Source organism: Ambystoma mexicanum, chromosome 2p (assembly GCF_040938575.1).
Source record: "Ambystoma mexicanum isolate Mex_15411 chromosome 2p, UKY_AmexF1_1, whole genome shotgun sequence".
Lineage (NCBI taxonomy): Eukaryota > Metazoa > Chordata > Amphibia > Caudata > Ambystomatidae > Ambystoma > Ambystoma mexicanum.
Genome location: NC_090923.1, coordinates 1,293,163,009 through 1,293,186,302, shown reverse-complemented (window position 1 = coordinate 1,293,186,302; position 23,294 = coordinate 1,293,163,009). Strand labels below are relative to the sequence as shown.

The 23,294-nt window shown below is 44.2% G+C and overlaps 1 protein-coding gene across 1 annotated transcript in view; it reads right to left on the bottom strand.

Moving 5' to 3' along the window:
• LOC138567884 (otoancorin-like) overlaps positions 1-23,294 on the bottom strand; it is a 701,441-nt gene that overhangs the window by 595,621 nt on the left and 82,526 nt on the right. Inside the window, exons 9-10 of the mRNA XM_069646381.1 lie at positions 20,040-20,180; positions 1,712-1,767 (exon numbers count right to left, since the gene is read on the bottom strand). Coding sequence (XP_069502482.1) covers positions 1,712-1,767; positions 20,040-20,180 — 197 coding nt within the window. The remainder of the gene's footprint in view (positions 1-1,711; positions 1,768-20,039; positions 20,181-23,294) is intronic.

Genomic DNA, 23,294 nt, shown 5'->3' with positions numbered 1-23,294 from the left:
CTATCTTGGCACCTATACTAATTTGGTGGTCTTTACTAAATCTCCTCGACCATAAGATGCATCCCCCTGTGCTTGGACACCAATGCATGAGAACCTTGTGTTACATGGCTGATCTGCCAGGTCCTTCCAGTCTTGATTTGATGTCGTCACCTTACCATCTATGTCAATGTCACTACACCATAACCATCCTGTATACCCACCTACACATTCCATTACCTGCAAACCTTGTTTGCTAGGGTCTCACTACTTGCTGTGTCAGGATATTACCACTTGCAAAGGAGTGGTTTGTGCAGATTGTCAAGCAGGGCTTATTATGTTCTGACAAGTCTTGACACAGTGTTGTCTGATAACACCTTTTTATAGTTACCATAATATTGTCCTCATACCATGGGACGTCTATGCACTGGCTTCCACTCTCAGACCTGCCCTTGGATCCCAATGGAGTGAACAATGTCTTACATCAGAATTCTGAAGCTGTCCAAATGAGTCTATAGGGTTAATGGTTACAAACACTTTAATATTAGGGTGAGTGTTGCGGAAAATGAAATCAGTACCAAGCCCAGTGTGCATTATTTACTTAGTAATTCAAGCAAGCATATAGCCCTTCAGTCACAGGCATATTTGTCAAATCTAAAGCAGTCAGTAAACTTCATTGGTGCTATTTGTCCCCTTAATCCTTCTGAAAGGGGTACTTTCAAAGTGTACAATAGGACTGTACCAGACTGTGCATCTTGGCATGTTAACCGTCATCAGGAAAATAATGTAAATGTCTACGTTAGGATGTGATAATGTGCTTTAATCGGTAGGACAAGCATGACGTTCTTATTATGACTCCAATATATACTGGAAGTGATCAGAAGAAAGGAAAAGTGTACAAATTTAAAATGAGACAGTTCACAAGGTTAGTATCAATACATTATTCCTTATTTTATAACCATTTCCTTTACTGTGAATACACTACATTTTGGTCCTATAAAATGTCCTTTCTTTAAAAAAGTTCATGCGCAGATTAAAACCAATGAACCTTTTTCTTCTTTGCACACCAAGATAATGTTTAATTTTGCACAAAACACAACACAAAATACCAAGCACAGTTGTCACACGAGTCTGGAGTCCTCTGGCTCCTTAGAAGGCCTGTTAGAATACCAGCACCCCCACAGAGCCCATATGTGCTCACCTCAACTCCATATGAACAATGCGCCTGCAGTGTAATGAGGACATTCCTGCAGAGCACATGTAATAACAATGTATGTCTCCAAACACCTGCCCAGTTCACACATTGAGGGGTGCTTCTATCACTACTGCTTTCATTTGACTTTAAACCATCAAAGACGCAGCACCATCCGCTAAAAAATATATCTTCTGTTTTCTCTGGTTGTGTTGCTGTCAACAACAACTGGGGTGTCTCTAACAAAAGCACACCTGACAACACTACTTTCCCCAGAGAGAGAGATAGTGAGAAACACAGCATGACTCTATGTCACAATGCCGTAAAGACCACACATCATCATCATGTGGTATTGGCCCCATCAATGTGACGGTCACCTCAGTCATATGACCTTTCCTACCATTGTCATGTACTAATCATGATATTGGCTTATGTCCGTCAAAACATGTTCTCTACATTGCTGGAAGGATTATGAGGTGTGGGTCCAAGAGTGTCCAAGCTTGCCGATAATATATGGTATAGGTAACAGCGGCATTTCTCTACCTTAGGAGGTCAGCTGAAGCTGTGTTCCTTGACAACGATTCATAGAGGAACAGGGCCTGAAAAAAAATATATTGTCATTACTTATGAAGTACAGTAAATGCCTGAACATTATGTTAACCGTTTGCAGATACAGCAGACAACTCAAAAGTCATAAAAGCAGTAACACTGCAGCTGTGGCAGACTCGCCGACATAAAGGACGGACTTTGTGTCTATGTGTGTAAAGTTTGAAAATACATGTTTAATTAAGTTTTCTTTAGGTTCCAGGGTTGGCATTTGTATTCTGGTCGAGTCTTCACTAATCTGCACTTAAAAGGCCAGAGTCAATATAGTCTAGTGACGGAATGGGCAAGTGCATCCCCTTCACATCAGCCAAAAGAGTTGCCCATAATTCACAAAGGGCATCGAAGTCTGCACCATAGGTGTGCAGATTCAGACACCCTTTATCACAGCATGTTGTGCAATTCAACAACTTGGGGAGCATTTATGTGGATTTCAAAATGCATCCCAAAATTACAACATGGATCAGAATACACAGAAAACAAATACATTCCCCTGAGGCCAGAATGCGCAGAAAACAAACACACGCCCCTGTCTCTGGAACAGGCATAACGGATGCACAAGGCTTGAGAGGGTCATATCTGGTCATTCAAGTTTTTAGCAGGATGAAATAGTTGTTTTTCTATTTTTTCGAATTTCACAATTGCAGGCCCTTTGAAGTCCCTGTCACAAAGCATACACGAATCAGACATTAGCCAGATGTGGAATGTGTTTCCCATTGAAGTTTTTATTTGGATGATGAGGACAAATTTAAACAATTCTTTTAGTGGCTAAAATGTGCATAAAAGTATCTAAGTGATAGTCAGGATAGTTGCGCCCCCAAAGTATACATGTGTGTCTCTCTGGCTTTTGGCCCACACCCAGAATCTCGCAAGGCCCAATCTTCTAGGTTGGGGTCAAGATGGTCTTGATCTAGCAGCATCCAGTGAAAATGTTGCCAACAAAAATGTAGTAAGTGAAAATGTTGTGGTGACAATACCTCTGCAGTGAAATAGTTGCCAAGCAAAAAGTAGTAAAAAATGCAGCTGAACGTAGCTAAAAATGCAGTGCTGGAAGGGTAAATGCTAGGGTTTAGAAGGGTTTAGTGGGCTTGTGATGGTCTGGTTTAGGGTTAGGATAGAGCCTAGGGTAAGGCTAGTGGTAAGGTTAGAATAAGGGTCTCGTAATGGTTGTGGCAGGGCTGGTAATGGTGGGGTTTGGTTAGTCATTAGGGGTAGATTAAGTGTCAGGGTAAACGTTAGGGTAGGGCTTATGTAGAGGCTACGGCTAATAGAGTAATGATTTGGGTAAGTGTTAAAGAATGGGAGAGCAGTTCCTCCTCGATCCAGATATGTTGTACAAACCCCTATTACCTTGGTCCTCCTTTGCTGCTCTCCTTATTTGTTACATTTGTTCAATATGTTTTGTTTTGTTTCATGGTTATTTGCAAAATTGATAAAGTCTTTAAAGGTATAGGAAGGTTGGAGAGGGCTGGTGATGTTGGCACAGGATATGGCTTACGATAAAACCCTGTGACTCAGGCATAATAAGCTTTAGGGTAAGTGTCAGAATTGCAGTTAGGGTAAGGCTACGGTTAAGATCAAAGCAAGAGTTTGGGTCAGGGAGAGGGCTATGCAATTTGTGACGAGCTTGCGATGGGTATGGTTAGGTTCACGGTTCCTTTTCTATTTATTTGGTGTTTTGTATTGTGTAACATGCAAATGAAATGCTTGGCGTGCACCAAGCCAAGTACCATTCAAGTACCTCTTTGCCGCCGGACTCCTCGCCTCTTCAAAAGGAATTATTCATTTTGTGGACTTTTTTGAGAACTTCCATAACCAGGAGGTGAAAATAACTTTGGACGTTAAATACGTTATTTATATATACTAAGGAAACGTAGTACTCACGAATTGCTTTATCTTTTGTTAGGCTTTGCTTTAAAGTTCGCCTGCAAGGACCTCCCCTTACAAAAGGCGTTCCCATATATTGAGAGCGCGCGCGCATCAAGCCAAGCACCATTCAAGTACCGCTTTGCCGCTTCGCCGATTGCGATGAGGCGGCGATGTGATACTGTATTTATTAGTCTAGCAGCTGGTTTTGTAACCTGTTTGACTGCAAAGAGGAGCATTAATCATTCCATTCTCATACTTTTTTGCTCCTGTTCCCCTCAACATGCAACGAGGCATACTCACCCATAAAAAAGGTATGCCTCCCCAGGTTTCTATAGACGCTAAGATCGATGCAGGAATGGAGCAAAACAAAAAACGGACTTGTTCCACACCGCTAACCAGGAACAAGCGTAAAATGGTGGACAGTTCAACTTTGTCCGTGCACGGGGAAATACGGACGTTCTGTAAAGGAATTCACATTGCAGGCATGCCAATGGCTGGTGTTAGAACACCCGTAATAGGTATGCCCCTACAGAAATCCAGAAACCTACTTAATGATCCTATCACATGCGCAGACTCTGCTGTACTGGGCACACATTCGGCGAATGAAGACATGAGTAAAGAATCATCATCACTGGTAGCTGGTAAGACAGCTGTAAATGTGACTGTTGAAAAATCAATTGCAATTGTACATGATGTCTCTTTATCTGATAGCGTATTGTTGTGTAATGCTCCAACTGCTTCTACAGCCTCTAATCATCCTAAGCCTGATGTTAATAGATCAGCAGAAGCTGTGGTCATTGACATAAATCTAAATGACTCATGCTTTTCTACACACGATTTGTCCGAAAATGTATCAGGCTCCGCTGACCTATTTTTAAATCATAGGCGAGTAATATTGGAGCTAAATGTTTCCTATGTCGCACCAACTCCGCGAAAGCGGCTCCCTATTAATCAAGATGCTAATATTTCTAATGACATTGAACCAGTTAATAAGCTATTGGAAATTGCTTTGACCTCGATGAATCTTACTGTGCAAACTATGGCTAGGCTTTTTGGAACGTTGGATGATAATTTGAATGCACAAACATACCAAATTTAACAAATATTAAAATGGCAGAATGGCTTTATCGAAACACTTTGCCAACAGGAAAGAGAACAGGGTAAACAATTAATTATAAATAATTGCAAAACGTCAGAGACATGCATAACGAATATGATCTTGAGTGCAACTCAAACGATGGCAGAAACAAATATGTAAAGAATGTATACAGATATAGCAACTCAAAGCAATATGGAGGTTGCGTCATCAATACCTTTCATTGATAAGGTGATATGTGAGCAGGACCCAGGGATGGATATGATGAGTGTAGGAGAGCATGGAATTCCTGATCAAATTAAACCAGTTAAAGATATTGCTAACCCAATAAATACCATCTTTACCAACAATGGAATTGATATTAATACAAGTAAAAATAAACAGCAGGCTCAAGCCATTACAAATGAAATAAAAAAAAACTAATAATGTGAAAAATGCTAAAAGAGCACCCTCTTCTCAGACAAAGCAATTTATTAAAACTTTGCAAAGAACAAGTTCAACAACAATACAGGCTTCGAGGGCAATTTAAAAAAAAAATTCTCAGCAGACATTGAACAAAAAAAAATAGATCTGAAATCAAACCCTAAGGTGCAAATCTATAAGCCCTTAGATGACCTATTGGAAGCAGTAACCACAGCAGGGAATCAATAAAGTATTGATAAAATACCCACAGAGAAAGTCACAAAAGGGCCATCATCAAATTGTGATGTTGCAGAACAAACACTGAGAGATGCCCATCGGAAGGAAATTAGACGAGCTGTTGATGAGTATATGGCCGCACAACCGGTTCAAACTACTCTGCAATACCAACCATTGACTCAACATACCCAAAAAATATGTCATGCCGACCACACGATCCAGGTCACGCCCCTCCCCGCACACAACTCCCATTCACCCTGCTACCCGACCTACAATACCTGGCACACGTACCCCTCATTCCCGGTCACGGAATGTTAGGACTGGCGTTTACCGCCCTGCACGTCTGTGGCAGCTGAACTGGAGGTTGTTTCCACATCATCGCATCGGCTTGCGCCGTTTGCGGAGAACCGCGCATCACTGCGCGCCGCGGATCCCGTGATTCCCTGTCTCCTAGCAACGACGCAACGCTTCTGTTCCGTACATGCATCACGTGACTTCTGCCGGATGGATAAAGGATGCCTGGAAACAGGAAGCGTTGCTTCACAGCTGTTCTTCGTCTGGATCACGTGTCGCCTCTTTCTTCGTTCCAAGGAACTTACCCATCGCCTGACCACGGTTTGCTTCACGGATTGCTACGCTTGTCCCTTAAACTGTTTTTGTACTCTGGATTACCGGTTTTGACTGCTGCGCTTCGCCCAACGGACTGCTCTGCTTTACCCTTTATCTACCTGGATCGAATGTTTTTGACCTCGGACTGTTTGGTTTTCTTCCACGAATCACGTACCAATTTGGGATTACGGTCCTGCACTAGGTGTTCACCTTGCCCATTGCCTGGCCCACCAGCCGTCTAAAGGCCAACGCCTCGTCGGCCCTTTTCAGAACCTCCTTCATATCCTCACAGGTACATTGTGTTCTTGTATTTGGCATTCCGTATACTTTACCTTGTCCTGCATTCTAACCACAATTGCACCTTGCCTTGCAGCGCTCAAGGGGTTCTTCCGGCTGTGTCCCACGTCCAGGCTTGCGGACTTCCACCTGTGGCTTCAAAGATCACACAGACAGTATTTCTGGTGTTGTCAGTGTGATACTTGGGGACAGAGGGGTTGCCCATACTCTGCACGACCATCAAGTTCGTAACAGACTGTGAAGCCTTTTTTGGTCGTCCAGAGTATGAACCCCTCCACTGGGGATCCCGTGACCGCCTTGATGCAGGCAGTGGCGGCCCTAAGGACCGACATGGCCGCCGCCACAGCAGCCATACATCACCGTCTGGACGCCTTACAAAGCACCCAACACCCTTTACCCGCAGACGCCGAGTTTGGGGACCCTACCTCTCCAGACCGACTAGCACCTGCCCAGGCCCCAACTCCCACACCCGTGTTATTCCCGACACCCGTTCCCCTTGCCGCTCCAGAACGCTACCAGGGGGACCCCCGGAAGTACCGTACATTCATTAATCAATGTAAGCTGCACTTCCTGTGCAGACCTTTGGCTTTCCCCGATTCAGTCACCAAGGCCGCATTTCTTCTGTCACATCTGTCCGGGGTGGCAGCCACCTGGGCTAATCCAATGTTAGAGAACGATCATCCCGCCTTGTATGATTTCGATCTTCTCATAGCCGAAATGGCCAAAGTCTTCGACACTCGTTATAAGGCCCACTCAAGGGACCTGGAACTCTTGGATTTGACACAAGGGAAACAAACACTAATAGAGTACATCACACGATACAATCAGCTGGCCGCCGAGACCTCCTGGCCGGAGGAGAAAAAGGCTATCGTGTTTTATCGTGGGCTATGTAACACCATGAAGGATGCACTCTCGGTAATACCTGCCCTTCCTTCGGCCTTCACGGATCTAGTGGATCTTGCCTTACAGGTTGACGCAAGGCGATCCGAGCGGAGGGCAGAAACAACTTTCACTAGCCAAGCAAGCCCGAGCACTTCCAACACCGCTTCTGAACCTATGCAGATAGGGGGCATCCGAAGTCCATTAACATCATCCGAACGTGAACGTCGGAGGGCTGAGAACGCCTGTTTTTATTGCGGGTTGAACGGGCACTATGTAAGGGAATGCCCCCGACACCCCAAGAACAAGACCCCGGGTTTTCAGAAGGCTCGCCCATGATACAGGGGGCACCGGCGAGCCTGTCCATGACCCCCGTTGAACCCGCCTTCGGTCCCATCAGACCGGTGGTAGTACAAGCCCTTCTGAAACCCACCAGAGAGATCGCGCACATCGTACAGATAGTGATTGATTCCGGGGCCACTGGTTGTTTTATCGACATTGCCTTGGCACATCACCTCAATCTGCCCTTGGTTAGAAAAGAACACCCAGAACCCGTACACGCGGTTGATGGCACTTCCCTATCCTCCGGCCCAATCGAGTTCCAGACTGCTCCTCTGGAAGTAATGATACAGAGTACCCATAGGGAAACCATGTCGTTTGACCTTATCACTACACCACAGTTTGGCGTCATCTTAGGGATACCCTGGTTACGACAGCACAACCCCTTGATAAATTGGGGGACGGGACAAGTCACATTTGAGTCGGAAGTATGCCAACACTTTTGTCTCACAGAAAGGGATTCGGTCTCCACTCCTGCTACCATCCTTAGTGCCATGGCTTCCACCCGCATCGATGATGTAGCCTCCGACCCTGTGCCCACGCATACCGTGGGGGCCGTCATGTCAAACATACCCGCTGACTATCACGATTTTCATATGGTGTTTGACAAAGCTACTGCAGAAGGGTTACCCCCACACAGACCATACGATTGTCCGATAGATCTGGTCCCAGATGCTCCCATTCCCAGGGGTAGGATCTATTCGCTAACCCAGTCAGAGGAACAAGCCCTCAAGGAGTACATCCAGCGGGCATTACAATTAGGTCACATCCGTCCCTCCTGTTCCCCTGCTGCTAGCCCGATATTTTTTGTGCCGAAAAAGGAGGGCGATCTTCGCCCTTGTGTGGACTACAGGAGGTTGAATTCCGTCACCGTGAAAAACAGGTATCCCCTCCCACTCATCTCCACGCTGTTGGACAGAATGACCAAGGCATCCGTATTCACCAAGCTGGACCTAAGGGGGGCATACAACCTAGTCCGGATGAGGCGTGGAGACGAATGGAAGACGGCATTCTGTTCCCGACAGGGGTTATTTGAATATACTGTGATGCCCTTCGGGCTTTGTAACGCCCCCGCAACGTTCCAGCGGTTTATCAACGACGTATTTTCTGATATCTTGGATACGTTCGTGGTGGTATATCTGGACGATATATTGATATACTCATCCTCCTTGGAGGAACACGTCGGTCATGTTAGGGAGGTCCTCTCTCGCCTCAAGGCTAACGCCTTGTTCGCCAAGCCCGAGAAATGTCTGTTCCATACAAAAGAGGTGGAGTTCTTAGGCTTCCATATCTCCCCCGGAGGGTTGTCCATGAATCAGACCAAGGTACGGGCTGTCACGGGGTGGCCGACTCCCGCTAACGTCAAACAACTCCAATCCTTTCTCGGCTTCGCCAATTTTTACCGGAGATTCATCGCCGGCTTCTCATCTGTAGTTTCGTCTTTGACCGCTCTAACCAGTCCTCTCGTCCCGTTCACCTGGACCCCCGTACATCAGGAAGCCTTCGAGACGCTTAAGTCCAGATTCATATCTGCTCCTGTCCTGCAACACCCCGACCCTGGTCTTCCCTATGTCCTGGAAGCGGATGCCTCCTCGTTTGCCTTAGGGGCGGTATTATCTCAGCCTTGTCCAACCACGGGTAGTTTACATCCAGTAGCCTTTCACTCTCGGAAGTTCTCGGCTGCCGAGACACACTACACTGTGACCGAGAAAGAGCTGTTGGCTATTAAAGACGCCCTCCAAACATGGCGACACCATCTTATGGGGGCAAGACATCAGACAGTGGTCTACACAGACCACAAAAACCTGCAAGACCTGGCCTCCCTAAAATGCACAAACAGCCGACAAGTGCGCTGGCATTTGTTCTTTGCTGCCTACGACTTCGTTGTTAAACACAGACCGGGTCGTATCCACGGCAAGGCCGATGCTCTTTCCCGTTTTCCTGGTGGGGAATCACTGTCGCTATTTCCAGACACACTATTAGGGAAGGGCCATGTAATATGTTTGTGCACACCATCCCCACCCATGCTCATCGCCATCAGACAATGGGTTTCCAAACATCCCCATATGCTCTCCGAATGGGATATAGCCCTACAAGAGGGGTTGCCGTTCATCCAAGGCAAATTGTTTCTCCCTACATATGATGTACGTAACCAGGCGCTTGCCTGGTCACATGATGCTGCTATAAACGGCCACCCTGGGCAACAACGCACCCTGGAATTACTACACCGTTGGTGCTGGTGGCCATCCATGAGGAAAGACGTAGAACACTACGTAAACACCTGTTCGATCTGTGCCCAGTGCAAAACACGCAGAGGACGACCCCTGGGGTTGCTCCTACCGTTGCCCATTCCCCCCAAGCCTTGGCACACCATCTCCATGGATCTCATCACGGACCTACCCCGCAAACAGGGCTACGACACCATATGGGTAATTGTTGATTCCTACACCAAGATGGCCCGTTTTGTTCCCTGTATGGGCGTCCCCTCAGCCCCAACCCTGGCCCGCCTGTTCTTTAGGTCGGTATTCTGCCTTTTCGGTCTGCCACAAGTCATTATATCAGATTGTGGGACCCAATTCACGTCCGTTTCTGGCGTGCTCTTACTAAGCTCCTGGGCATTGATGCTCGCTTCTCCTCGGCCTATCACCTAGAAAGCGATGGGCAGACCGAGAGGGTGAATCAGGCCCTGGAACAATACCTGCGCTGTCTGACCCTCCAGTACCAAGACTCCTGGTTCAATCTGCTCCATCTCGCTGAATTCGCTCACAACAACTCCCGACATTCAGCCACTGGTTTCTCCCCTTTCTACTCTATGTACGGTCAGCATCCGCGTACCCTGCCGCACCCTGATTTCTCCTCTGCCACTCCGGCTGCCAATGCCTGCGTGCGCGATCTGGCCGGGGTTCATGCACAAACGCTGGTTCACCTCCGTGAAGCCCAGACAGTGATGAAGGCTAAGGCGGATCGGAGGAGAACCGTGGCACCGGAATATCATGTGGGCGACCGGGTATGGCTGTCGACTCGACACTTACGGATACCTGGTTGTCGGAAGCTGTTACCTCATTTTGTGGGTCCCTACAGGGTCGCCGGAGTCCTGAATCCTGTGGCTTTCCGCCTCTCTGTTCCTCCTGCTTGGCGAATCCACCCTGTATTCCACACTTCCCTCCTCAAGCCCTACCTTGCTCCTACACGAGTCCTTGCTCCGCCCGCTCCTGTCTCTGTGTCCTCCCCGGACGTATTTGAAGTCAGTGCGATTCTGGGTTCCCGTTTCCATAGGGGTCGCCTCCAATATCTGGTGGACTGGCTGGGGTATGGTCCCGAGGACCGCTCTTGGGTTTCTTCCCGGGATGTCCAGGCTCCGCGGCTTGTTGCGTGCTTTCATAGGGATTGCCCAGCTTGCCCACGGGGTCGTGGGCCTTTGTGGGGGGACTCTGTCATGCCGACCACACGATCCAGGTCACGCCCCTCCCCGCACACAACTCCCATTCACCCTGCTACCCGACCTACAATACCTGGCACACGTACCCCTCATTCCCGGTCACGGAATGTTAGGACTGGCGTTTACCGCCCTGCACGTCTGTGGCAGCTGAACTGGAGGTTGTTTCCACATCATCGCATCGGCTTGCGCCGTTTGCGGAGAACCGCGCGTCACTGCGCGCCGCGGATCCCGTGATTCCCTGTCTCCTAGCAACGACGCAACGCTTCTGTTCCGTACATGCATCACGTGACTTCTGCCGGATGGATAAAGGATGCCTGGAAACAGGAAGCGTTGCTTCACAGCTGTTCTTCGTCTGGATCACGTGTCGCCTCTTTCTTCGTTCCAAGGAACTTTCCCATCGCCTGACCACGGTTTGCTTCACGGATTGCTACGCTTGTCCCTTAAACTGTTTTTGTACTCTGGATTACCGGTTTTGACTGCTGCGCTTCGCCCAACGGACTGCTCTGCTTAACCCTTTATCTACCTGGATCGAATGTTTTTGACCTCGGACTGTTTGGTTTTCTTCCACGAATCACGTACCAATTTGGGATTACGGTCCTGCACTAGGTGTTCACCTTGCCCATTGCCTGGCCCACCAGCCGTCTAAAGGCCAACGCCTCGTCGGCCCTTTTCAGAACCTCCTTCATATCCTCACAGGTACATTGTGTTCTTGTATTTGGCATTCCGTATACTTTACCTTGTCCTGCATTCTAACCACAATTGCACCTTGCCTTGCAGCGCTCAAGGGGTTCTTCCGGCTGTGTCCCACGTCCAGGCTTGCGGACTTCCACCTGTGGCTTCAAAGATCACACAGACAGTATTTCTGGTGTTGTCAGTGTGATACTTGGGGACAGAGGGGTTGCCCATACTCTGCACGACCATCAAGTTCGTAACAAAATACAACCTGGCACTGTATCAACGGCAGGAGTATGTTCCAATTTGATATCTAAACATCAAGAGTCACCCAAGATATTACAAGCAGGGAATGGACAGAAAATACCATCACCTTCAAAAATACCTTCTGAAACTGGAAACAGATGGTGCAATTCCAGTAGCTCTAACATTAAAATACCTCCTCAAGTTAACATCATGCAAATAATAAATACGGCTGTGAGTCAAGCCATACAGGTCAGACAACAAGAATTGGGTTCAATGAATACATTAAATATACAAACTCCAAAGGTGAAAATACAGACTAATGTAAAAAGTAAGAGACCAGCTGTCCATTCTTTAATGATAGCATGTCATCCATTACCAGCGATCCAATATAATTTGAATCGCAAGTCTGTATTGACAATCTTTTCTGATATCCCCGCCTTGGATGATAGCTCCTATGTGGATATAGAATTAATTGAACTTAACTGTAATAGCAGAAAGCATGCACCAGCAAATCTATGGATTAACTCACAAGTGGTCCTTAATACAATATGGGCAGCAAAGTCCCAACTGTATGATTTGGGTTTTAATATTTTCACAGAATCAACAGAAACCACAACTGAGGATATAGTGTGAGATTTGTATGAACTACCCAAAGTATTAATCAGTAAAGAGACTTCAAATATCAATGGCTGTCAATGTGATTTGAACCATAAACAAAAATTAACTAGAGAGTAGAATATTAACAACCTACTCCTTGGTAAGCTGTAATGCAAGGGGCCATGCACAACTATTTAATAATGCATCCTTGGGTCTTGAAAAAATTGATGTTGTAGTTTTACAAGAAACATGGTTAACTGCTATACCCACTTGGGACAATTATGACGTACACTTGGTCCCTGCAATTAAGGCAACTCGTGGATGACCCATGTATGGTCTACTAGTAGCGATCAAACAAACCTCTACATTACGATCAGAAAGTTGTCTCTCTCCTAATTCGTACATGCAATTAATTAAGATACATGATGCAAAAAAAAGTATGCTTTAATCAACTTATATTGGAACTCAGAAGGGTTAACTAACGAAGAATGTGTAAGTAGCATGGGCAGTCTATTAGACGCAATTGCTGGAGATCAAAATGTACAATACATAATTGTAGCTGGAGATTTCCATCTACACTTTTTAAATCAAAAACAGCTTTCTGAACAAGGACGATTGTCCAGTTGGTTACATATGGCCAAAACTCGTAACTTATATGTATTGAATGGCTCCTTTGCTACCGACATTCCACCAGCTTATACTTGGCAGAAGCGAAACAGTGTTGCCATTATTGATTATATCTATATTGATGTAACTCTACTGTCACAAGTGTCTACCTTCTATGTACAACAGACTACACTAAGTGATCATAACATGTTGATAATGCAATGGGAAACAGAGAAATCTATAGTTGAACAAGAGAGAATCCATACAGTTGGTATATTCACAGTCAATCCAGGCTGTAATAAGGTGCAATGGTCAAGACAACCTTACTAAAGTTTAAAGAGCAATTTGTAAGAGAAATAGGCCAAAAGAATATTGACAGTACAGAAGGATCATTGGTATAACCTGAGTTAACGCAACATTTTCAAGCAACTTCCAACACTCATAGGAAAAAACAAACATCAAAATTGCATTGTTATAGTCAGGATGTACATTTAATGAAAACTATGGTACGAACCTTAAAGAGACAAGCAATGAAATTACCTTTGTTACAGAGAGTACCCATTTTAGTTAAGATCAAGACCAAGCATAAAAGTTGGATATGACACCAAAAAACAACACTATATCATAATGATGGTGTACACATGTTGAAAGAACTATGCAACAAGAATACCTCGCAAATATGGCAAGCAATAAATCAAATAACAGCAGGGCAGCAGGTTGGCATGCAATCTAATCCAATTAAAGAGAAAGAGTGGATTGAATACTATTCAAAGATATATTCTGTGGATAACACTTACAATAATCAACAAACTAAGGAAATCATTGATTACTTCCATTTAAAAATCGATAAGGAAGACATACTGTATTACATTAACAAAATCAGCAGATCAAGAGCAGCCGGTCCAGGCGGATTATCAAATTTAACACTTAAACAGTATCCTGAAGTGTGGACGGAAATTTTATGGAATATGTTTAAAAATATTAATAAGACTCAAACCTTACCCCAATCATGGAAAAAATCCATAGTCATACCAGTATATAAAAAAGGTTATCGCTGTAATCCATCAAGCTATAGACCTAAAACACTCTTGGACGCACCAGGCAAAATATTCAGTCGTATAATACTGAAAGAACTGAATGATTGGTCTCAAACAATGTATAAAAGAGACCCATTCCAATCTGGATTTGTAGCAGGTTTAGGTACAATTCCAAATATTATTATCCTGAACATGTTATAGTCACAAAGCGCCATCCGGAAAAAGCCATTATATATGGCATTTGTGGATTTCCAGATGGCATTTGGTTCCATCGACCGAAGGCTACTGTATGATAAGCTCTTAGGATATGGTTGTTCAGCTTCATTAATAGCCCTTATAAAACATTTGCATACAAATATATCTATACAAGTAAGACTCACAATGAAGGGTCTCCTCTCTGCCTCATTTTACACGAGAAAAAATCTGAAACAGAGCTGTATATTATCCTCCATTCTATTCAACTTATTCATTTTGGATGTGGGCATATCATTCATGTTGGATCTGAATGATGCCCCCAAGTTGAATGGCTAGCGTATCGCTTGGTTATTATACGCCGACGATCTCATCCTCTTTTCTAAAACACCTGTAGGCTTGCAGAACCTGTTGTATGGCCTGGAGAGATATGTGAAGGATAATAATCTCATTCTTAATACTGAAAAAACACAAATACTCAGATGTATGGATTCAGGGAGAACCCAATTAAAAAAATTCAGATGGACTCTGCAAAACACAGAACTGTTCATTACATCTATTTACAAATATCTAGGTATGTTAATTCATAACACCATGTCAGAAACCATGTATGAACAGAATCTATATAACAAAATAACTCTAATATCACAAGCCAGGATATTGCTTTACAGATATGGGAAATTCTCTTGCAAACATATAATGTTCTTTAATCAACAAAAAGTTATAACAGTACTAACATATGGTGTTGAAGCAACATTATACAACTCAGCACATAAGTGGGATATATTAGAAGGACTTTTCTGGAAAGGCATTTTCAATCTGCCAAAATGCACTCCATTGTCCATCCTCCGCTTCAAACTTGGCTTGTTGTCATTGACAGCCCATGTAATGTGGAAGATGTGTAACCTTTTCTGAAAATGCCGATTTAGCTTAAATCAACCGAACGTGCTCAGTATAATGGCTAATTATTTAGTTTCATCTGAGCACGAATTTCCGAGGAAATGGCGAAACTATACACTGAATAACCTGGCTGATGCAAATGTAACTATAGATTTGTTATTGAAAAATCCTAATAGAGCGAAATTGAAATTGTATCAATACAACTGGATTCAAACTGGACGTAAATGTGTGGTGCTTAAAGACTTTCATAGCAATCTCTTTGGCCACAAGAAAATGAGATGTATGTCAGATTATTTAGAAAAATGTCCATCCCCTAAAATAAGAATGTCATACTTACGTTTCAGACTTAACTTGTGGCATACCGAAGATATTCTTGCCAGAAGAGGTTTAATAACTAAGGAATCCACCGTTTGTCGATACTGTCGGGAATCATCCCAGAAAGAACCATTGAAACATATGATTGTCGACTGTCCTAGTTTGATACAACAAAGGAACACACATTTTCGTGGAAAACTTAAAGTGCACTGGTCAACTGAAAAAGATGAAATCTGGCAAAAAAAAATTCCAGCAGGCAATTAGCAGTGAGGATTGCCATAGTACATTTTCTTCAATGCGTAATTCCAAAAGAGGGAAATGAAAAGTAAGTCACAGTCCGTATAGGACAATGGTGACTTATGATTAATATTTAAAATGATATGATGAAGAAAATACTGTGATTGAACAATGTTTTAATGTTGGTTTTAAATGTATGTAAAATGATCTTTATTTAATGATGAAATTTGTAAGAAAAAGTTGAAAGGTTAATTTTATTAGCCAAACAAATAAAAATATATATATATTTTTTTTAAATGCTTTAGCACTTTGAAGCATTGGCGTTAGGTAAGGGTTCGGGGGTAGGATAAGGGTTGTAATTAGAGTTAGGGTAAGGGTTAGGATTGTGGAGGTTTTATTAGAGGTTTGGGTCCTTGTTAAGGTTACAGCCTTGCACTTTTGTATATTTAAAAAGAGCTTTTTTGGCAACCTTAGTACTGGCAACATTTCCACACTTTGCATTGTTTGTATTGAATGACTGCATTTTTGTACATTATTTTTTTGCTGACTACTTTTTCGCATGACTCCATTTTCCTGGGACGCATTCACATAAAACCCAACTAGCTTCCTTCTTAACAGGCAAGCGTCATCTAGGACTTGCATATGATTAACTCCTGCCCCTTCCCCATAGTGTTGTGGTGGTGACCAAAGGAACCTCCAATTACCACTGCAAAGCCCCGTATCCCATTGTGGCCATTGGCCCCTTGAGTAGCCCACACACACTCAACCTGGGTCAGGGATGGGACACCGACACAGAGAGTAGCAGCAATTCAGATGGTTATAGCTCTGAAACTAATTGACCTTGGATGAACTCAGTGTTCAGAAATCCCACAGATTCTCCTATCTCGGGGTGCCTAGGCTGAATACTGATAGGTGAATCCTTCCTCAGGTCATAGGTTTCTGCTTGTTTTTTTTTTGCATCCTCTCATTTATTCAGTGTTTTATGGTGATGATTTTCATAAGTGGCAATACTGAGGGAGGCAGGAGAAAGTCTGATGGGGCAGATGAGGCTGAAGACATGTTAGGAGAGGGTGAGTGGATCTGGAGACAGCCTTGGATAAAGAAGTCTTTCCCTCAGCATGTAAACTCTGGGTGACATGTCTTAAATGATCGGGGGATATGTAAAGCAATGGAAAGAAGCATAGCCATCAGTCCTCTGACATGCAAGAAGCCAAGCATAAGACACAGTCCCCGGGGAAGCTAGAAATGGCAGCACTATCATTCCTCTCTCTGTGTCCCGCTTTCAATTCACAGTAGCCATGATGTAGAATCGATATCGGGTAATAATGTCCCCATACGGGAAAAGCCATTGGTGACATTACATATGGTGACATTATGTATGGGGACAACAAAAAAACAGGGGTTGCAGCGGTGTCTGCTGCATGTTCAACGTACTAATGTCTCTGCAAAAAACTGCGACTTTTTGTCAGGGCCATTTTTGTGGGGACATTATTACATGGAACAGTAGAATGCCTTGAAGTTCCCTGGGCATGCATTGTCGTGTGGCATCTCTGAGTCTAAATTGGCAAGATGGGCTGCAGAACGCTTGCAGCAGCTCCCCTTTCCCTGAGCCGGATACCTTGCCCTTTACCACTGACACCTAGCTTTTCATTTTGTTACTTATTTAAATGCATGTTACTAGTTTGCATTTGCATTGCTCCCCTTTGTGTGAGCTAGTTATCTTACTCTAGGAACATATAGCCTTGAAGCTACTGTAGTTGCTAGGAGATCGGTAGCCAAGTGCAGGGAGAGGGAACAGATAGCAATAGCAGGCTCTCCGGACCCCTTGGCTGGTCCTTGGATGAGAGGCTGAGAGTAGCAGCAGTACTCTAGGCAGGAAACAGGAGCAGTTAGGATGCGGGAGGACTTCTTGAAGAGTTCAGAGTTGCATTGGTAGGAGGCAGCTGTGTGGTAGTTGAAGTCAAGCAGGGGGACGGTTTGATGTGGAAAGCTGCAGCAACACTAGATAAGGGCAGCATTTGCAGGATAACAAATCACCATTGCTCAGAAACCAGCCTTTACATGATCCTCAAGGCAAGAAATCGTTGCACAATCTTGCTCCTATGAGGATGCCTCAGAATCGATATAATTTAAGAAGGCGAACCTCACTTTGGGTACTCCTCCGCAGCCTACAGATTTGGGGCAACCTAGAAGACACAGGCTCCTATGATCCGAATACGAGAATGAGGACACATTCACAATTTGGCATATCATTTTAAGTGGGCATCAGGGAGGAGAATGGATGCTTAAAAGTATTTGGTTAGAGACTCTGTGATGGTGCATGGCTGTGAATTTATGGCCCTTGGAAACCTGCATTTGTTTCTGGGTGGGATGACACCAGAATCACTCTGAGTCCAAATTACTGGACAGACTCAAGAAGATGGCAAATTGCTGTTTTATTAGCAATTATCTAAAGTAGGGAGTTTACAACGAAAAACAACAGACGTATGCTTATTCTCAGCGATTTCCACATGAAATACAGTTATATACTCTCTGTGTGCGTCAGAATTACGTCATGCTATGTGGCAATAGTAAAACACCTATCAAGGGTTGGGATTGGTTAAGGGACACATCTAGATATACAATCATATATACAATCATATAAGAGTTAGGTTTGTTATTGGCTGTCAAATATCAGGTGGACAACTTACTCCTACCTCTTTTGCTTGTCATTTACGAAATATCAATTACACAGTGTTTCATTGGTTTCTTCGGTTCAATTAGCAGCACATAAGCCAAGACCCAGGTGCAAGTAGATAGGACTTGAAGCTGCCCTACCACCCAATTAGCCCAACATCTCTCATCACCCATGCCTTCTGGCATGAAGTTCTCTTTGTACTTGGCCTTGAAGAGTATTCTTATCCTAGGAATGCAACAGGAGTGAGGGCACTCGCTATTGTATCTGGAACTCCAAGTTCAAGCCCTATTTTCAGCCTCGACTCACATAACAAGAGACCATGATTCTGTTAATTCTGGAAGCTTTTAAATATCTTAATGATTTAAGACTTGGCAGCTTCTGTGTTCTTTCTTGCACCTTAACGTGAGAGGAGTCATACTCCGCACACAGTTCCTCTTCAGCATAGATAGCTGAGGTTGACTTCTCAGTTCTTGACTTCAGGCGACACAGCCTCCGAACGCAGCTCCGACAACCTGCTATTGTACTGTGACATAGCCTTTCATTTCTCTCCATGGTTTTTTTGGATTACTTATTTCATGATGCCAATGTCCAGTTTCTGTATAGTGGCAGCTCTGCCTGCATTCTATTCACTACTTGTAGCTAGCCTATATGATGTCTTGATCTGTCTTGCATTTCAGCATATGTACATTCATTATACTTCTGATTTCTACAACACTTTCTGTCGTGTAATCTTCTTTTACACTTTTAAGGTTCACTTGATTCTTTACTTCGTCATTTCTCCTCTAGGATTCATACATTGTCTTCATTCAGTATTTCAGGACTTCGTGCAGACTTATGACGGCATCAGGCCATTTTCTTAGCTCTTTCTCATATTCCTTAAGGTATCTCCTCCTGTAGGTTGTCATGAACTCGAGGGTGCATTTGATATGGTTGTCTTAATGGATACCGTCTTCCAAATACTCGCTGCGGTATTGGTACAATAGCTGGTGTGAGGGCACGGTCTCATGTCTCCAATACAGGGGAGGAAGGTGGGTAGGATCTCCTGCGGATGTGTAAGTCTGCTCCTCTACAGCTGAGGTCTTGTCCTTGAGTGAACATGGTTGAGTGTAAGGCTTGAACTCCCAAAGGCTTGCGTGATTGAGGAAATGCCAAACCCTGCTGTCAGAACTTAACTAAAAGGGGAGTGAGTCTCCATCATCTTTAAGGTAGTGTTGAAACATATCTACTACTGCTAATGTATCTAGTACTTGTATAACCGCCTTGTCTTCTTGGGCCCTCATTCTGTGGTAAATGCCTTTGAATAAGGGAATCAGAATGCGTAGGAATGGTGAGTACATTATCACAAAGCATGCTTCTTACTCTTATGTGAAAACCTGTATCAATGTCCTTTGTCTACATGCACCATCCCAAGACCGGCATAAACCTCATGCGTCAAACATCCACAACACTACACATTGGCATGTACCTCAGAAAAGCTGTGTGTAACCCTTAGAGACCAGGTTGTTATTCATGTATCCCAACCATGTGTTCTCTAAATGAGGGACATGTGTTACTGGGAGTATTAAGAGATTGGTATCCATCATGTCATGCCTCAGGAAATCCCTAAAAAGAAAACTCATTACCTGACTCCTTCTTAATTCTTTGTCCTTAAGCGTAGAAAGATCGACAACATCTTGCTTGAATAAAGTGGAAAGCGGAACATTTTTTAAAAACACTCCTTGTATATCTGCCGTCGCTGAAGATATATTCCCCCATTCAAGAAACTGGTAAAAAGAAAAAAAGAGACACACAACTGAAAGTATTGTTCTCTTTGGCTGAGCCTTACCTGCCATGTGGATCAGCATACCGTGCCACCTACCTCAAAGAAGAGAGAGGAGGTCAACATTTCCAGACAGTATGAAAACATAATTTAACAAAATAAGCAAGTCACTAGCTGGAAACCAAACACAGTCTCTTGGCAATTATTTAATTGCATGTGGGATGCCTAGATTACTCATGATAATTCCCATTACCCTGGATCTTCTCGCTTGCCCCAATCCCACTGATTTGAGGCCTCTGCACATCTCACAAGATCACTTTTATAGATCAGATATTTTTCCTGGCTACTCACCTCTACCCCACAGGCTCTGCCTACTTACTTGACCTACAAGGTAGAGCTGGGAATCAACCTCTTCCTGAACCTACTACCCAGAGGTTGCGACTTACTTGGGTGTGCCAGGATGTGGGTGTGTTTTAGGGCGAGGGAGGAGATGCAGTGTAACAGGGATTACTGTACATAATCTAGCCCTTTAATTCAGGGTCTCATGCCAATCCTCCATGAATAGAGCATATTTTAACAACCATGATAGGTTGAATGGAAGATAAGTGCAAAATGTTCTGGTTTCTTTTTTAGCTTCCTTGTCACAATTGTATAACAAACCAGCTGCTTGCAGAATGTGTTACCCACTGACCACTCATCTGACAAACCCACGTAATGGCAGTTCGACGTTGATACAGAAGCCCATGTGCCAGCCCTGCAAACATCAATAAGAGGTGTGCGTCAGGCCAAGAGGCCCTAACCCCCTTTTTGGACCTGCTGTGAATCAAGGAATGCAATGCAATTCCTCATACCTCATAGTATTTGGCGATGTTAGCCTGGTTTACCTATCCTGGGAGACCACGGTGGATTCTGGCCTTTTTTCTCATTCCTGTGGATAACAGATACATTGTCACACTTCCAAACACGAGATGTCCTGCCTCTGTAGATTAACACTGCTGTGTGAACATCTAAAGATAAGTGGTCTCCAACCCCTTCCTGTGAATCATTTGGCTGGAGGACAAGCAGGACCACTTCCTGAGACAGGTTGAAGTTCCAGAACGCCATAGGGAGAAATCCCTAACCTAGCTAAAGGACTAAGGACTATTGTAGGACCCAAAATATGGAGTGTCATCAACTAGAGCCCTCAGATTCTTCAGCATTCTTATGGAAGCAATATCGTCAAAATACAGCCTCTTTCCCAAAAGCCCTTCTAGCTCAGCCCCTATTAAGGCCTCAAAGGTGGGCATCTTTAGTTCCTTTACTACCAAGGGTAGAACTGAAGGAGGACGACAGGGTTAAGGAGAGAACAGGCCTTTAACATTCTTGTGGCTGTGTCATCAACCTGTTCCAGATCCCATAGGGAAATCTAGAATCCCAGACAGCTGCCCACTGGACTTTATAAGTCTGCCAGTTTCTTATGTAAGCCTTCAAAGAGAAAATGTAGGATGAAAAAAGGAGGGAGTGATAATGGATGTAACTGGCTTCCTTCACACTAATGTTGGAATGTAACCCAATGTCTACCACAGGATTGTCCAAAAGATATGTGTCTGGATAGAAACACCATACCAGCCACTAAATCAGAAAAGGCCAGGTTTCTTAAGGCCCGCCTCTCAACTTCCAGATGAAGTCTCTGAGGAGGGAAACAGTCTTGCTGGAAAACCTGGGGCTCACAACGGGAGAAGTGATCTCATCCATGGACTATACCAGAGCCAGTTCCCTGTTCTGTACAAGGAGAAGCCATGACCATCTCATCCAATATGGTGCCACCAGAATCCAACCTGCCTGTTTGAGCCTGCTCTTCCTGAAAACTTTGTGAAAATAATGGAAGAGTGGGAAGGCATAGTAGAGGAGCCTCGGCCAACTCACCAGCAACGCATCCATCACCAAAGCCCCCTGATCCCTAAATCTCAAGATATAATTGGGAACTTTGGCATTGAATTTGTGAGCGAAGAAATCTATTATTGGTATCATAAACTTCCAGCAAATCTTCTTGACAGCCCTTCTAGAGAGGAGGAAAAAACAAGGCTCATGCATTCTGCTGTGACATTGAGGAACCCTGAATGGGGATGGCCTTTAAGGATTACACCTTCTTCGCCCTTCAGTTGATAAACTGAATGACATTGTCTCCTAATGACTGTATTTGTGTGCCCTCCGACCTGGTCACAGATTTCTTTGTGCTGGCATTATCCATCTTGACTTTTTTGGTCTTGAGACCATCTCCACTGGCACACCAGTGCCCCTGAGGTGAAGCCCCACCAGCCTACTCCACTGGCATCCATTGGTACCACCTCTGCTGCGGATGTATTCAACAATACTCACTTCTCCATGGATCCCACCCTCAAGCATCATTGAAGGTTTGATGTTGTTATGGTTAGCATTGGTATATTCTCTTCTAATTTCCACAAGTTCTGGTTGCAGTGGATACAGATGCATTTCATCAGAGGCTTGATAATGATTTGACAATGATAATGATTTGTTTTTGATATACATTACTTTTGCCAAAGTACTGTACATGGAACATATTTAGATACAATTATCACCCAACCGAAGTTGGTACACCTTTATTGACCTCGGAAGGATGAAAGGCTGAGTTGGCCTTGATGTGATTTGAATCTGCGACCTGCAGATCAAGCAGACATCACATCAGTGAGTGCTCGACCTGCTGAGCTATCTCACCGGCTTGATGTGAGCTCTGGCCCATGCAGCAATGCAGACTCTGTCTGACATGCCCCATGGCACCATCAACCAATCCTTGGCCATGACAGCATTTTCTTCCAGTGGAGCCAGAAGGTAATTGTGTTCTTAGCCTGACAGATATGGACTGAGAAAGAAACAATCTGCCTATGACTGTCCCAATGAGCTTTAAGCCTTTAGTCTGTGTCAGCATGGACATTTTTCGGATGACAAGTTGTCTCATCTGCAGTAGAACTGCACACACCTGGTAGGTGTGTGCTTTGCCCCATGTAGCAGAAGAGGCATGAATTAGCCAGTCGTACAGATATAGAAGTACACATATTTGTTGTTGGTATTGCAGTCACACCAGTCACAACACTGAAGCCAACATCTTTGTGAACACTCC